This window comes from Artemia sp. Qi Xiang Cuo, chromosome 21 (assembly GCF_049724085.1).
Source record: "Artemia sp. Qi Xiang Cuo chromosome 21, ASM4972408v1, whole genome shotgun sequence".
NCBI lineage: Eukaryota > Metazoa > Arthropoda > Branchiopoda > Anostraca > Artemiidae > Artemia > Artemia sp. Qi Xiang Cuo.
In genome coordinates this window covers 49,479,381-49,496,211 of record NC_142814.1, presented here as the reverse complement: position 1 = coordinate 49,496,211, position 16,831 = coordinate 49,479,381, and the positions used below count along the sequence as shown (strand labels likewise).

At 36.5% G+C, this 16,831-nt stretch overlaps 1 protein-coding gene across 10 annotated transcripts in view; it reads left to right on the top strand.

The window, feature by feature from the left end:
• The window catches only part of LOC148939665 (G protein-coupled receptor Mth-like), a 254,938-nt gene that overhangs the window by 171,122 nt on the left and 66,985 nt on the right, over positions 1 to 16,831 (top strand). For all 10 annotated transcript variants that reach the window (XM_089107140.1, XM_089107137.1, XM_089107144.1 and 7 more), the window contains exon 4: positions 15,220 to 15,369. In XM_089107140.1, coding sequence (XP_088963266.1) covers positions 15,220 to 15,369 — 150 coding nt within the window. The remainder of the gene's footprint in view (positions 1 to 15,219; positions 15,370 to 16,831) is intronic.

The window sequence follows — 16,831 nt, the reverse complement described above, 5'->3', positions numbered from 1 at the left end:
AAATATGGTTCTTATAGAAGGGATGCTTGTATAAACTTCATAGAGGGCTCATTTGATTGAAAATTAAAAGTTTTAGTTGAATTTTTAAGAGTCAAAACAGATCAGAGGGAAACTACACCCCACCCCTCCCCCACACACTCTCTTTTCCCCAAATGTATCAAATAAATATTTTGAGCTTGACATTTTATTAAAAATAGTTCAAAGGTCTGATAACAAAACTGCGATGAGGTCACAACTGCCCAGGGCCCTGGGGCAGGCGTTGTAAGTTATGCCCTGGGAGCATATAAGGTTCTTATGGAAGGGATGAAAGCATATAAGGTTCTTATTGGGAATTGAAAGTTCTGTTTCACTTTTTAAGAATCAAAAGTGATCGAAGGGCAGCTAAGGCCCCCTCCCTCCCACACCCTTCTCCCCCAAACATATCAGATAAAATTTTGAGGTAGCCATTTTGCTAAAAATAGTTAAAAATCATAGAACCAAACTCCGGGGTCGACAAAGCCTCCCAGGGCCCGGGGGCAGGCGTTGTAAGTTATGCCCTGGGGACAAGCATGGTTCATATAGAAGGGATGCTCGTATTAACTTCGGAAAGGGCTCTTTTGATTGGAAATTAAAAGTTCTAGTTCATTTTTTCAGAGTCAAAAGAGATCGGACGGCAACTAATTCCCCTCCCCTCCCCGCACCCTCTTTTCCCCAAATGTATCAAATGAATGAAATTCTGAGATAGACATTTAGTTAAAAATAGTTCAAGGATCATAGAAAAAAACGCCAGGATCGACACAACCTACCAGGGCTCGGGATCCGTCGTGTTAAGTTATGCCCTGGGGCAAATAGGGTTCTTATAGAAGGGATGCTCGTATAAACTTCAGAAAGGGCTCATTTGAGTGGAAATTTAAAGTTCTAGTTCACTTTTTCAGAGTCAAAAAGAGATCGGAGGGCAGCTAGCCCCCCTCCCCACTCTCTTCTTCCCAAATACATCAAATAAAAATTTTGAGATAGCCATTTCGTTAAAAATAGTTCAAAGGTCAGATAACAAAACTCCAGTGTCGACACAACCCCCTTGGGTTTGGGGGTAGGCGTTGTAAGTTATGCCCTGGGGTATATATGGTTCTTATGGAAGGGGTGCTCATATAAACGTCAATGAGGGATAAATTGATTGGAAATTGAAAGTTTTAGTTCACTTTTTAAGAGTCGAAAGTGATCTCAGGGCAACTAGTCCATCCTCCCTCCACGCATTTTTTTCCAAACCCATCCGATGGCATTTTTGAGATGACCATTTTGTTAAAATAGTTCAAAGGTGATATAACAAAAATCTGGGGTCGAGAAAATCCCCAGGGCCCTGTGGTAGGCGCTGTAAGTTATGCCCTGGGGGCAAATACGGTTCTTATAGAAGGAATGCATGTATAAAACTCAGAGAGGGCTTATTTGTTTGGAAATTAAAAGTTTTGGTTCACCTTTTTTAGAGTCAAAAGAGATCGGAGGTTAACTAGCCCCTCGCCCCACAACTTTTTCCCCCAAACCCATTCGATAAAAATTTTAAAATGACCATTTTGTTAAAAATTGTTCAAACATCAGATATTAAAACTCCGGAGTCAACACAATCCCCCAGGGCCCAGGTCAGACGTTGTAAGTTATACCCTGGAGGCATATATAGTTCTTATAGGATGCTCGTTTTTTCGGAAATAAGAGCCTCGGATCGGACTTCTTTCTAGTAGACGACCAAATGCGCGGCCCAAGAGAATTCTTACGGATACGTTTACTGTAGCCCACTGCAATGTACGTGGTCTCCGATCCAAGTTAGATCACCTACAGCACATGATGAATGAGGTATACCCTTCTGTCATGTTTGTATCCGAGACCAGCCTGAATTCTAGCGTCATTGATAGTGAGGTTAGTATTCCTGGTTACACTTTGCTCAGGCTGGATCGCAAAAACTCGAGAAGCTCGACTTTTGGTGGAGGTGGTGTTGCTATGTACCTTAAAAATAACATCCCTTTTGGCACTTTCGATTCCTAGCGATAAGGAGGTCCTTTGGGTTAAAGGAAACCTATCAAATAAATCATTTGTTATTGGTACAGTCTATAACTCACCAAAGATGAAAATCACCGAACATCTGGAAGATAGCTTGGAATTTTGCTTCAGCAAAAGTTCCCTAAATCAGGAATAATAATCTAAGGAGACTTCAACATTCATCATGGCCCCTGGCTGAAAAGTCGTACAGCTGATGCGGAGGGCGTAGATCTGCTAGACCTGAGTCTTGCTTACGGCCTAGAACAACTTGTTGAATTCGACACTTACATCGGCCCTCATGGATCATCCAGGCTTGATCTCTTCTTAACTGATCATTCGGATTTCTTTAGTGTTGAAACCTATGCTTTTGCCAGCGACCATGTGGCAGTTATAGCTCGTGGAAATCTCAAAATACCCCCACGTTTAAAGCATGAGTGGATCATCAGGCAGTATCACTGCATAGACTGAGATGGTCTGCGAAAATTCTAATCAGCAAAGCTGTGGAGTAAATTTGTAAAAGAAACTCCACATAAAGCAGCGGTACTTTACGGAACAGCGATTACAGAGGCAATTGAACAATTCGTCCCATCAAAAACAGTAAAAGTCTCATCTCGCGATAACCCATGGTTCAATGCTGGTTGAAAAAAGGCAATCAGGGCCAGAAAGAAGGCTCACAAGAAATGACGTTCAACTGAATCCGACAAGGACCTGGCTGCTTTTATTAGCGCTCGAAACGAGTCTGTTGAAGCTGTAGTCAAGCTAGACCCCATTACAGGCACAAGTTTGTAGATAAACTGAAAAGAGCCCCTGCAGAGCGGTGGTGGAGGGTCGTCAAATAAGTCCTACCGTCATCTAAACCAACATCAATTCCCTCGCTTCATGTTGAAGGGACAATGATCCAGTCCGGCCAGGAAAAGGCAGATGTTCTTGCACAAGCCTTTTCAAAGGTCTCCCAATTTGATGAGTACGGAGTCTTCCCTCTTCTCTTTCCGCCACGAACAGATGCAAAAATCACCAGCATTAACATAACTACTACGAAGGTGCTCAGAACGCTAAGCCAGCTGGATGTCACCAAAGCATCAGGACCTGACAAGATTCCCAATCTTATCCTTAAAAGATGTGCCCCTGAACTTGCTGGTCCTCTTGCCTCTCTCCATAGAAAATGCTTTGCAACGAGATTCCTGAAAGCCTGAAAATTCCTCATGTAGTCCGTATTTCAAAGTCACAGTCCGACCCTCCTAACGCAGGATCGTATCGTCCGATAAGTCTGCTGTTCTCCATAGGCAAATTTTATGAAAGCGTTATGAATAAGAACCTTTACCAAACCCTTGAGTCACATCTGTTGTTGGCAGACACGCAGTACGGTTTTCGCATGAGAGCGGTGTACGTTAGACTATCTGATTGCGCGCTATCAAGAGTGGGTTGAACTTTTTTCTCAGGGGAACAATATTCACATTCTCTCCTTTGACATCGCAAAAGCCTTTCATCGTGTATGGCATAAGGGACTTCTTTGTAAACTGAAAGCCTATGGAATTCATTGTCGACTATTTGACGTGCTTGCTGACTTTCTTCGTCAACGATTGTTGCAAGTTGTCCTCGATGTCTTCATATCAAAATAACACCCAGTTTTATTAAGAGTACCCTAAGGAAGTATTCTTGGACAAACTATTTTTTTGGTCTTCAGAAGTGACCTAGGAAACAACCTTGTGAAAAAACCTCACCCCTTCACGGATGAAACAACAACAAAAACATCAATCACAAAAGACGAAGATCCCATGTAAACACCACAGGGAGCTTCAGGCTGACCTGGTGAAATTTGAGGCGCGGGCAGATGCATGGCTTGTACGTATTAATGCATCAAAAACGAAATAGCTCCTAATTGCTAACGCGCATATTATGAGGGCTCATCCTGATTTCGTTTTCAAAAGAGAGGTAATAATGCGAATTGATACACTGCGCCTACTTGGAGTTAATTTATCTTCTGATCTCTCATGGACTGAGCATATCAGTAAAATTAGATCCTTTTGCAACAAGAAATTAGGTGTTATCCTAAGATGCAAAAGTCTTCTCCCCGATGATTCTATTCTGCCACTATCCATTTCTTGCATCAGACCTGTCATGGAATATGCATGTCCTCTTTTCGCTGGTGCACTAAAAAGCCATATCGCTCCACTCCAACATATTCAAAATCGAGCAGTTCGTGCAGCAACCTCTGGCAACACGAAAGCTAAAACCCCACAGCTGATCCAGGAACATTTCGATGTGGCGTCCATGTTGGTTTTCTATAAGCACTTGTATAGCCCTCCATCGGAGGAGCTATCAAAGCTCGTTCCCGATAAGGCAAAGCCCTTGCGATCAACTCGCCGAAGTACAGCTCGTCAGAACTACCTTGAGCGGGGTACTTTTCGCCAGGAATATCTGAAAAGAAGTTTCGCCCGGCGATCGGTTGCCACATGGAATAGATTGCCGGCAGAAGTTATCCCGAAAAATCCTCCCCTTGACGCCTTCAAGAGAAGGTATAACCAGTACCTCAGTGTTAGAAAATGAGGTAATTGCCAGGACTAGCGGCAAATCATCATTTGGGATGGAGCCGTGAAGCCTGTAATAAAAAAAAAACTTCAGAGAGGGCTTATTTAATTGAAAACTGAAAGTTCTAGCTCACTTTTAAAGAGTCCAAAGAGAACGAAGGGTAATTAGCTTCCCCCCATGCCCTTTTTTCCCCCAAACCAATCCGATAAAAATTTTGAGATAGCCATTTTGTTAAAAATAGCCCAAACCTCAGATAATAAAAACTCCGAGGTTGACACAAACCCCTGGAGCCCGGGGGCAACTGTTTTAAGTTATGCCCCGGGGTATAAAAGGCTTTTACGTAAGGAGAGGTCGTATAAACTTCAAAAGTGGCTCATTTGATTTGAAATACAAAGTTCTAGTTACCTTTTTATGATTCAAAAAGTATCGGAGGGCATCTACCCCCCCCCCTATACACCCTTTTTTCAAATATATCCGATAAAAATTTTGAGATTGCTAGTTTTTTTTCAGTAGTCCAACGATCAGATAACAAAAACTTGGGGTCAACATAACTCCCGACCCCCAGAACCTGGGGGAAGGGCTGTAGCTCATTCTGCGGGGGCATATAAGGTTTTTATGGAAGAGGTGGTTGTATAAATTTGGAAGGGAAATCAAATGACAAACCCCCTAGAATTAAATCCGACCCCCTAATGTCCTCGCATTTGCAGCGCAAATGGGAGGATAGCTCTGTATAGCCTATTGGTTGTGAGTGGTTATCTCTTATGTAAAGTTATTTTAGTTGTTTATAATTAATTTTTTTCTGTTATCAAGTTTTAGACAATAGAAAACTAAAGGTCATAAAGACAATAAGGTTTTGATGTTTTATTGTTTTTTTAGTTGTGTATTGAGATTAGTGGAAAAAGGGCCAACGCAGGAAGGTTGTGCACAGCCAAACCCATCCACCACTTAGTATTAACCCCCCTCCCCTTGCGCTATTTCCTCCACATTTATCCTATCAAAATTTTGAAATATCCTTTTTGTTCAAAAAAGTCCAAAATTCAAATTACTATAACTTAGGGGTTGAGAAATCCTCCAGAGACCCCGGGGCAAGGAGCGTAACTTATGTAAGTTGCCTATTATTTGAATATAAGGTTTTTATGGAAGGGGTGGTCGTATTAATTTTAGAGGGGACTCATTTGATTACAAATTGAAACTTCTAGTTCTTCTTTAAGAGTCAAAAGTGATAAATGGGCAACAAGTCCATGCCCCGCTTTTTGAAAGGGTATCCCGTCAAAATTTTGAGATCACCATTTTGTTCAAAAAAATTCAAGGACCAAATAACTATACTTCCGGGGTTGAACCCCCGCCCCCAACCCCGGAGAAATGGCTCTGAGTTACGGAACTTGATTATTGTTACTTTGACACTTTATTTACTTTAATACTTGTATTTAGAGATTTACTTGGCTACTTTGATTTACAGTGCAAGGGCTGTACGTTATGCAAGTTGCTCATTGTTACTTCGATACCTTGTTTACTTTTGTTATTTTTTAACTTTCTTATTTTTTCTTTGATAGTAGTTTTGATCAACATTTGATGCTGAAAAAAAAGTTTGATTTTGAAATAAAGAATTTTTAAAAACTTGAAACTTTTTGCAATCAAAACCGAACAGGAATTAATTGAAAAAACTTTCCGAAAAAGAAGTTTTTCAAAGAAAAGTAAAGGCCGTATTAAACTTAAGATCAGCATATACATATACCTGTTAAAATTCAAACTCAAAACGACAAGAAATTACTATTAAAGAATAATTGAAACCCAAAATGAACAGAAATTATATAAACAATCATTGCAAAAAACATACAAGTAATAATATAAATAAATAAAAAAATCTTAAAGCAAGTAATGCCTAAATTGAATATGCAATCAAGCTTAAAACGAAGAAAAGTATTTTGCTATTGAAGTATAAATCAAACCCAAAACGAAGAGAAATTAAATAAACAATCATAGCAAACAAACATACAATAGATATTAATATAAATGAATAAATAAATCTTAAAACGAGTGAAACTTAAATTGAATATGCAAATCAAGCTTGAAACGAACAAAAATCACTGCAAAGAGTTTTGAATTGATGAATGTAAAAAAATGTTAATTTTTGAATTGATGACATTTCAGCAATTAATATCATTATACATCAGATATTCAGTTTAATTTATTAGTTCTTTCTAAAATTGTTCAAGAAGAATATAGTTTCGCTACAAACAAGAGTTTAGATACTTCCCCTTTCCTTAATTGTAAAAACCTAGTGCCTACTGCGTCATTGGCGCTTCACTGAAAATGAATTATATTACAAATATTTTCTTCTCCAGTTCTTACAGGATTGAAAATGAAAATAAAATTACAGTGATATAAAATCTTGAAGTGATGTATCATTCAACAGTCAATGTCATTATACATCGAATATCCAATTTTGATTTTGTTTATACTTTCCAAGACTGTTCAAGGCACATATAGTTTTCAGTAAAGTGCCAATGACGCAGTAGATTTTAGACTTGTACAGTGAGAGAAGGAGGCAATACCCAAAATCTTGTTTGCTGTGATTTTTGTTCGTTTCAAGTTTGATTCGCATATTCAATTTAAGTTTCACTTGTTTTAAGATTTATTTATGCATTTATAATCTTTGTTTGCATTGATTGTTTATTTAATTTCTGTTCGCTTTGAGTTTCATTTATACACCAATAGCAAAATGTTTTTCTTCGTTTTAAGCTTAATTTGCACATTCAATTTAAGCATTACTCACTTTAAATAAAAGTTCAAATAGGGATAAACTTATATTAATACAGTTTTACTACTGATGACGGTCACTGCATATGTGACCAAAATATCGGGTATTTTTTTGTGAATCTCTATCACTGTTTGTGAAACACTGTCTATAAAAAGAATTTTATCCCTATTTGAACTTTTGTTTATTGTGATGGAAAGGCAGTGTGGTCTCCAAAATTATATACGTCATTACTTGCTTTAAGATTTATTTATTCATTTATATTATTACTTTTTATGTTTTTTTGCTATGATTGTTTATTTTATTTCGGTTCGTTTTGGGTTTCATTTATTCTTTAATAGTAATTTCTGGTCATTTTGAGTTTGAATTTTAATAGGTATTTGTATCTGCTGATTTTGAGTTTACAATGGCCTTTACTTTTCTTTGAAAAACTTATTTTTCGTAAAGTTTTTTTTTTTTAGTTAATTCTCAAAAAGAACCAATCAGAATTTAAAAAAGTGTAGTTTTTTTATTTTTCTCTCCGGAAATTGAATTTACATGTATGCTATATTTGTCACTCTGTGTTAGTCAACCCGAAGCAATAGTTAGCTTGGTTTTCAAAAATCAGGACTATTCTTATCTCCAGAACTAAAACATTCATTTATTTGGCTCACGAATATCTTCTCACAAATAAACCAACAGAACTAAAGCTAAGCATATGAAACGGAAGTATAGGACAGTTATCACTTTTTTCTCTCCTTTTTATGGGCTGCAGAATCATTTATGCCTAACGGCAGGAAAATTGTTGCGGAAAACCCATATTTTTTTTGCTATCGACATTGACAGCATGGATATCAGTAGAAATTGTGCAAGAGGGGTCATAATTCAACCCTGGTTTCCAAGAAAGGACATAAACGGCTTTGAAAAGAGCTTTGAAAAGGACAGGCAAAAACGCCTTGAAAAAATTGGAAGAGACCAAGAAAAAGACTATAAATACGTCTTGTATTTATATTTTTGAGGCCTATGGCCCCGAAACTATAAATACAGTTATTATTGTTATTAATATAGTCCTTTCTATCCTATGTCGAAATGTTCACCATGTAGTTGGTAGCATACTGAATGAACTTCACACGGTTGAAGCTACAGTATCTCTGTTTTGGGGGCTATGGCCCCCAAACTATAAATAGAGTTATTATAGTTATTAATATAGTCCTTTCTATCATCTGTCGAAATGTTCACCATGTAGTTAATAGCCTACTGAATGAAGTTCACACGGTTGAAGCTACAGTATCTCTGTTTTGGGGGCTATGGCTCCCAAACTATAAATATAGTTATTATAGTTATTAGTATAGTCCTTTCTATCCTCTGTCGAAATGTTCACCATGTAGTTAGTAGCCTACTGAATGAACTTCACACGGTTGAAGCTACAGTATCTCTGTTTTGGGGGCTATGGTCAGCTTTCTTTTGTGGGATTTAATCGTTATTCTACTTTAAATCTGAAGGTATTATCTAGACCCTATTATGCCCCTTTCTAAGCAAGAACCTGCTAAAAACTCTCTAGAACCAAACTAAGTTGCTCTTTGTTTATTGAAATGATGTCTTTGTACCAGAATTAAATTTTTTTTAAACAAGTTTTTTCAACTGAAAGTAATGAGCAACATTAAAATTTAAAACGAACAGAAATTATTCTGCATATAAAGGGGTGCCCCCCCCCTTATTACCTTGCTCTTCCTTCTAAAGCTGTTATCAGAGGCAACGCTGAAGCGTTGCCTATAGTAAAGGCCATACGGCTCCAATGTTTTATTTTTTTCCCCAGAGGCACTTCATATGGAAGGGGTCGTCGTAGAAACTTCAAAAGGGGCTCATTCGATTGGAAATCGAGAGTTCTAGTGCCCTTTTTAATAGTTGAAAATGATTGGAGGGCAACTAGCCCCCCTCCCCACGCCCCTCATTCCCCCAGACACATCCAATCAAAATTTGGAGATAGCCATTTTGTTCAGCGTAGTTGATTTCCAGATACAAAATATATTTTTGAGGAGGACACTCCCCCATAACCCTCAGGGCAAGGGTTTTAAGTTATGCCCTGGGGGCATATAAGGTTTTTATAGAAGGCGTTGTCGTAGAAACTTCAAAACAGGCTCATTCTATTGGAAATTCAAAGGCCTCTCCCCCACGCCCATCATTCCCCCAAACACATCCAATAAAAATTTTGAGAAAGCCATTTTGTTCAGCGTGGTTTACTTGCAGATAGAAATTATGTTTTTGAGGATAACACTCCCCCGCAACCGTTTGGGCACGTGTTTTAAGTTATGTCTTGGGGGCATATATGGTTTTTATAGAAGGCGTTGCCGTAGAAACTTCAAAAACGGATCATTCGATTAGAAATTCAAAGGGCTGGTGCCCTTTTTCATAGTCAAAATTGATTGAAGGGCAATTAGCCCCCCCCCCTCAAGCCCATCATTCACCCAAACACATCCAATCAAAATTTTAAGATATCCATTTTGTTCATCGTAGTTGATTTGCAGATAGAAAATATGTTTTTGAGGAGGACACTCCCCCACAGCCCTCAAGGCACGGGTTTTAAGTTATAGCCTTGGGGTATATAAGGTTTTTATAGAAGGCGGTGTCGTAGAAACTTCAAAAATGGCTGATTCAATTGGAAATTCAAAGGGCTAGTGCCTTTTTAATAGTCTAAAGTGATTTGAGGGCAATTAACCCCCATCTAACACCACCTTTCCCCCAAACACATCCAATCAAAACTTTTATGCGCCCATTTTATTAAACGTAGATTTAAGTTCTGGAAATTAGGTCTTAGAGGATGACAACTCTCCCACAGCCCTCAAGACAAGGGTTGTAATTTCAGGATTCCCCGAATCGTTCTCATTATTTCTGATGGAAGGGATGCTCGTATAAACTTCAGAGAGGGCTCATTTGATTTGAAATTGAAAGTTCTTGTTCACTTTTTAAGATTCAAAAGAGATAGAAGGGCAACTAGCCCCCCCCCCCCTCCTCTACGCTCTAAATGCATCATATAAAAATTTTGAGATAGACATTTTCTTAAAATAGTTCAAAGTTCTGACAACAAAAACTCCGGTGTCGACACGGCCCACCAAGGCCCGGGGGTAGGCGTTGTAAGTTATGCCCTGGGGGCATATAAAAAAATCAAACAATCATTAAATGAGCAATCAATGCAAACAAACATACAATAGATATTAATATAAATTAATAAATAAATTTAGTGCTGGTATTAATGTAAATTAATAAATAAATTTCTGCTGGGTGGAATTTAACAAGGGGGAACTATCAGCAGGAAAAGAAAATGTTCTTTGAGGGGGGAGGAATTTCCCAGGGGTGTTTTTTCCAAATATGAATTATTCAGGGAGGGGACGACTTAACCCATTCGATAATATTCTAAATTTTACATCTAAAAGTAACGGGAATAAGGAATCAACGGAAATGTCAGAGATAGCACTTCAGGTTCTTTTAGACGATTTTGTTCATCTCTTTTGAAAAAGAACATTTTCAAAAGACAGATTAATTTCATGTGTTTTAATTTCTCTGTAGCTGCTCAGTTATGCGTATGAGGGGAGAGACTTCCCCCCCACCACTGTCTACACTAAGGTTTCAGTTTTTATCTCAAGGCTCAAAAATGAACGCAATGTGATAAAAGTATAACTCAAAATAACATATATAGAATAATATATGCACATAACACGGAACAATTAATCAAAATTTCATATTATGAGTTGAGACTCATCCAAATGATGGCCCAGGGGGCTCACCATTCCACAATCTATGAAATCAATCCTGCAATTACTGAAAATATAAAGTATTTTGGAGTATTTTAACGTCTTCCACAATTCAAATGGTCCAACATTCTACAGGCCAATGAGCCTGTCTAATCTCCTAAATCGGGAACGGAGGAGATAAGTAAAGTTCCACCCCGTATTGGATGAGTCTCCAACCTCCCCCTCCCCCTCTCCTACTGTCTACGCTAAAGTTTTCTTCTTCATGCCAAGTACGCCACCCCCACACCAAAGACTTTAATAAGGTAAATTTTTGCATGGAAGAACACATAGTAAATCTCTTATAATTATTCAATTATAAGGTTAAAATACATACTCTGTGATAGATGCAAAATTGCTTTGGCACACAAAATCCTATTAAGATCAATCCCAAACTGTCGTGTTCCTTTTGTGTCAGCAATTGAAATGGTCTAAACCCCCTTATTGGAGCTATTTTTTCAATCCTTTCGTTGTTGTCAATCGCTGTCCACAAGTTATGCAAGCTGTCTATTGTTCATATATAAGGTTTTTATCAAAGAGGTAATCGTACAGACTTTGAAAAAAGCCTCATTCGATTTAAATTGAAAGTTCTAGATCCGTTTCTTAAAATCAAGAATAATCGGACAGTAAGCAACCCCCCCCCCCCCAAATGCCATAAAAACTTCAAACTTTTTGCAATCAAAAACAAACAAAAATTAATTAAAAAAAAACTTTCCGGAAAATAAGTTTTTCAAAGAAAAGTAAAGGTCATTTTAAACATAAGCTCAGCAGATACAAATACCTGTTAAAACTCAAACTCAAAACGACCAGAAATTATTGTTAAAGAATAAATGAAACCCAAAACAAACATAAATTAAATAAACATTCATAGCAAAAAAACATACAACAAGTAATAATATAAATGAATAAATAGATCTTAAAGCGAGTAACGCTTAGATTGAATAGGAAAATCAAGCTTAAAACGAAAAAAATTTTTCATTTAAGTATAAATGGACCTTAAAACGGACAGAAATTAAATAAACATTCAATGCGAACAAACATGAATAAATAAATATTAAAACGAGTGAAAATTAAATTGAATATGCAAATCAAGTTTAAATCGAATAAAACTAACTGCAAACAAGAGTTTGGGAATCGCCTCACTGCAGAAGCCTAAAACCTACTGCGTCATTGGGGCTTTACTGAAAACGAATTATATTACAATTGTTTTCTTTTGCACTTAATATTGAAAATAAACATTAAAATTACAGTAAAATTTTGAACTGATGAGGTTTCAGCAATTAATTTCATTATACATCAGATATTCAGTTTAATTTATCAGTTCTTTTCAAGATTGGTCAAGACAAATATAATTTCACTACAAACAAAATTTGGATACTGCCCCCTTCTTTAACTGCAAAAACCTAAAGCCTTCTGCGTCATTGGCGCTTCACTGAAAACGATTTACTCGTATATTACATATTTATTCATTTTCCAGCTTTTATAGCATTTAAAATAAAAATAAAAATTACAGTGAAAAAAAATCTTTAACTGATGGATCTTTCAACAGTTGATATTATTATATATCTAATATTCAATTTGATTTTGTTTATACTTTCCAAGACTGTTCAAGACTCATATAGTTTTCAGTAAGGCACCAATGACGCAGTAGGTTTTAGGCTTCTGCAGTGAGGCGATACCCAAACTCTTGTTTGTAGTTATTTTTATTCGATTCAAACTTGATTTGCATATTTAATTTAAGTTTCACTTGTATTAAGATCTATTTATTCATTTACATTAATATATATTGTATGTTTGTTCGTATTGATTGTTTATGTAATATCTGTTCGTTTTAAGTTTCATTTATATTTTAATAGCAAAATATTTTTTTTCGTTTTAAGCTTGATTTTCATATTCAATCTAAGCATTACTCACTTTAAGATCTATTTATTCATTTATATTATTATTTGTTGTATGTTTTTTGCTATGATTGTTTATTTAATTTCTGTTCGTTTTGGGTTTCATTTATTCTTTAATAGTAATGTCAGGTCGTTTTGAATTTGAATTTTAACAGGTATTTGTATCTCCTGAGCTTAAGTTTAAAATGGCCTTTTCTTTTCATTGAAAAACTTATTTTTCGGAAATTTTTTTTTTAATTAATTACTTTTAAAAAAGCTTCCTATTGTTCTATTTAAACGACCCTTGTGTTTCTGGAGTCGTTCTTAAAGGATTAGGACAAAACTCTAACTTTAGCGCAAAATGTGAGGTGTTTAGGAGGGGCAAATCCCCTTCATACAGGTAATAATATTTGTTCATTTTAAGTTTTAATGTTTGCTTCTTACTTTCAGTTGAAAAACGTGTTTTTTTTTAAATTTTTGGTCGCTTTTAAGTTATGCCAGGAAATCTGGTCCCACCTCCACGGAGAAATCCCCCTACCCACGGAAATATTATCTAGACAATTCGATCCTGGTGAAAATTTACTCCAGACAATTAGCCTTAACAACTCTGCGCGTAAAATTGAGACGCAGAAGAGAAAGCAAGATATTTACAAAGAATTTTTTATAGGAATTCTGGCAAATTCCCCCAGTGTTTAATTTCGCCTTGACAAGTTTACCACCTGGAAACTTCCCCTCCCATATAATATTCTCCCTTTTACAAACCCCCAGCAAAAAATAGTTATGGGGCCTTTCAACTGTGTAGAGCAAAACGGCTATCTCAAAATTTTGATTGGACGACTTTGTTAAAAAGGGGCGGGGGGGGGGGGCGGAGGCCAGGTTATACTGCAATCTTTTCGGTCACTTAAAAAGGACACTAGAACTTTTAATTTCGGTTCGAATGAGGCCTCACCCGATATTCTAGGATTACTGGGTCGATACGATCACCCCCGGGAAAAACAAACAAAAAAACAACAAATAAACACGCATCCGTGATGTTACTTCTGGCAAAAAATACAAAATTCCACATTTTGCAGATAAGAGGTTGAAACCACTACAGTAGAATTTTCTGATGCGCTGAATCTGATGGTGTGATTTTCATTAAGATTGTAATACTTTTAGAGGATGTTTCTTCCTTTTTTTCGAAAAGCGGGAAAATTTTCTCAGGCTCGTAGCCTTTAATCGGTAAAACTAAACTTAACGAAACTTATATATTTGAAATCAGCATTTGAAATCAATCATTTCTTTTGATATATCTATTGGTATCAAAATTCCGTTTTTAGGGTTTCGGTTACTATTGAGCCGGTTCGCTCCTTACTTACAGTTCGTTACCACGAACTGTTTGATGAATTGTCTAAGATGGCTTTTTAGCTCTTTGCTTAATCTTTTTTTTCAAAATTACCGAAATACATGCGGGCATAAGCTTCTGTGATAAGACGATCATGCCTTCAATGTATGTAATTTGAAAAAAAGGTCTTTTCATGTTTTGTGAATTGACATCTTTGCCCGAGATTTAATATATTAAGATAGCTTTACAACTTTCAATTTTTTCTTCGCTACATAAAAAAAATACATAAAAAATTAACTTTGTGTGTTGGTTGGATTGATACAAAGTTCAATATTATCCATCAGAATCTACGAGCCTGAGAAAATTTACCAGATCTTCGGAAATAGAGGGGAAAACCCTTCCAAAATGCACAAAAATCTTGATAAAAATCTCACCATTAGATTCAGTATATCAGATAACCCTACTACAGATGGTTTAAAGTTTTATCTACAAAAATGTGGAATTTTATGCTTTTCCTGAAGAAAGACCATGGATGAGTTGTAATTTCTAGGTTTTTTTTTTTTCTCAGGTTTGATCGTATCTAACCAACGGCACTAGAAGATCGAAAGAGGGTTCATTCTTACGGAAGTCATAAGTTCTCGTGCCATTTTTAAGTAACGCAAATTATTGTGGTGTGGTCTGTCATTTTGTGGCACCAAACTACGACTTTGCCTATGAAAATTCTAAGGACACACTGTTAATGTAATGCTGGTGCAAGGAACAGGAGGGAGTGGATGAGACATTGGTTGAAATTATAATGAAAATACCAAATAACAGCAGTTTTGGTGGTGTAACTGTATATAACTGTGTGAAAGAGATGGTAGATGACTTTTAGTTGAATTAAAGTAGAAGGTGGTGGTGAATAGGGTGGTCAACTATAATCAGAAATATAATTGCTTTTATGCTTTCTTGTTTTTTCAGGGCAGCTTCCTTGCATTATATGGGTATGCTGAAGATTTTCACTTCTTGGCCACAGGAGGTATATTTGTACCCAGTTTGCCCAGTGGCGATCAAATAAACTTGGACTACTGCACTGATGGTCATGTTGACAATGGTACAGTACTTCTCGAGGTAATAAACTCTTTGAATCTTTTCAAAACCCTGATTTTACCTGGTCTGCCAATCATGTTTGACATTTTATTTTTTTGAGATTTTGTGAGATTACTTACTTTAGCACCATGTCATCAATCGGCTCCCCATACTTCCTCCAATTTTGCCGTCATGCCTTCTATTCTCACAAAGAGATCTAGTCCCAAGTTTTTTTTTTGTTGCTGTTCAAACGGAATCTAAGATGTCAAAGTAAAACAATGTTTTCAGTAGATAGGGGGTGCAGAATAATAGTGCTGTCAGTAATATCGACAATAAAATAACAATCGATTAAGTGTATTATACATCTATCCTGTCAATCCGTCAATCAGTCAGTTTGTTAAACATATACCTGTAACAAATGCACCTACGAGGAGAGGGGACCTTGAATACAGTGGAATCAACCAAAACTTAAAGTAAAATAACACGGAAACAGAAAAACTAAAAAAAAACAAAACAGAAGAACAAAATAGAAGGAAGAACTGAAAGCTGATAATCATGTTGGTGCTCTGGACCATGTAGTGGCAATTTAAAAAACAAACAAACATATTGCTCAATTAAAGTGTTCTTCAGTTCGTTTTTGAACACTGGGATTCCGAGGCCTTGGTGTAGGCTATAGTTTTGAGAATATTCACAGTTATTGGGTCAAAATGAAAAAGTGTGGGAGAAATTCGTAATTCAGCCCAACTGCATTCTGTTTGTCAGCCTCCTTTGTATGAGTGCTCTTGGACATCTTAGAAAGCAAGTTAGAGGTGTGCAAATAGCTTTATGTTTATAGACTTAAAGAATAGACGAATAGAGGATATAGATATAGATAATGATATAGAATATAGATAATGATATAGAGGAAATTATGGCTGATATCGTAAGAATAGTGATATTTATATATATATACATTGATATGTTTTTCTATATATTCCATATAGTGATATCTTTCTAAGAATAGTAACACCATTAAGATTCTCTTCGCATATGAGTATATTCCAAGGTACCATTTCCAAGGGGCCCCCGTACCAAACAGGTTTTTCTGGTAGGTAAACAGGTCATTACACCTTTGCCAAGAGGAACGAGTATAACTTGATTGGTGATTAGGATTTGAATAAAAGGAATAGTTTTCTTTACAATTCATATTAGTAAGAGAATTGAATTCAAAGAGAATAGTTTTTATTTGCAAAGATATTAGTGGAGAAAAAAAATGAGTGGTGCATTTACACTATTGGAGATTAATGATGGAAACGACAGCAGCAGCAGCAGCGATATAGGAGTACCTAATGTAGCTGTGGAAATAACTGCTGGTTGTAAACTATGTCTTGAATGGGAAATTATCTATGCGAGATACGTGATATTATTACGCAAATTCAAGCAGGAGGAGCAGTTATGTTTTGCTGGAAAAGTAAATATTCTCAATATAAATTAACTTCGGTTAGCATTAGATGTCATATCGAAA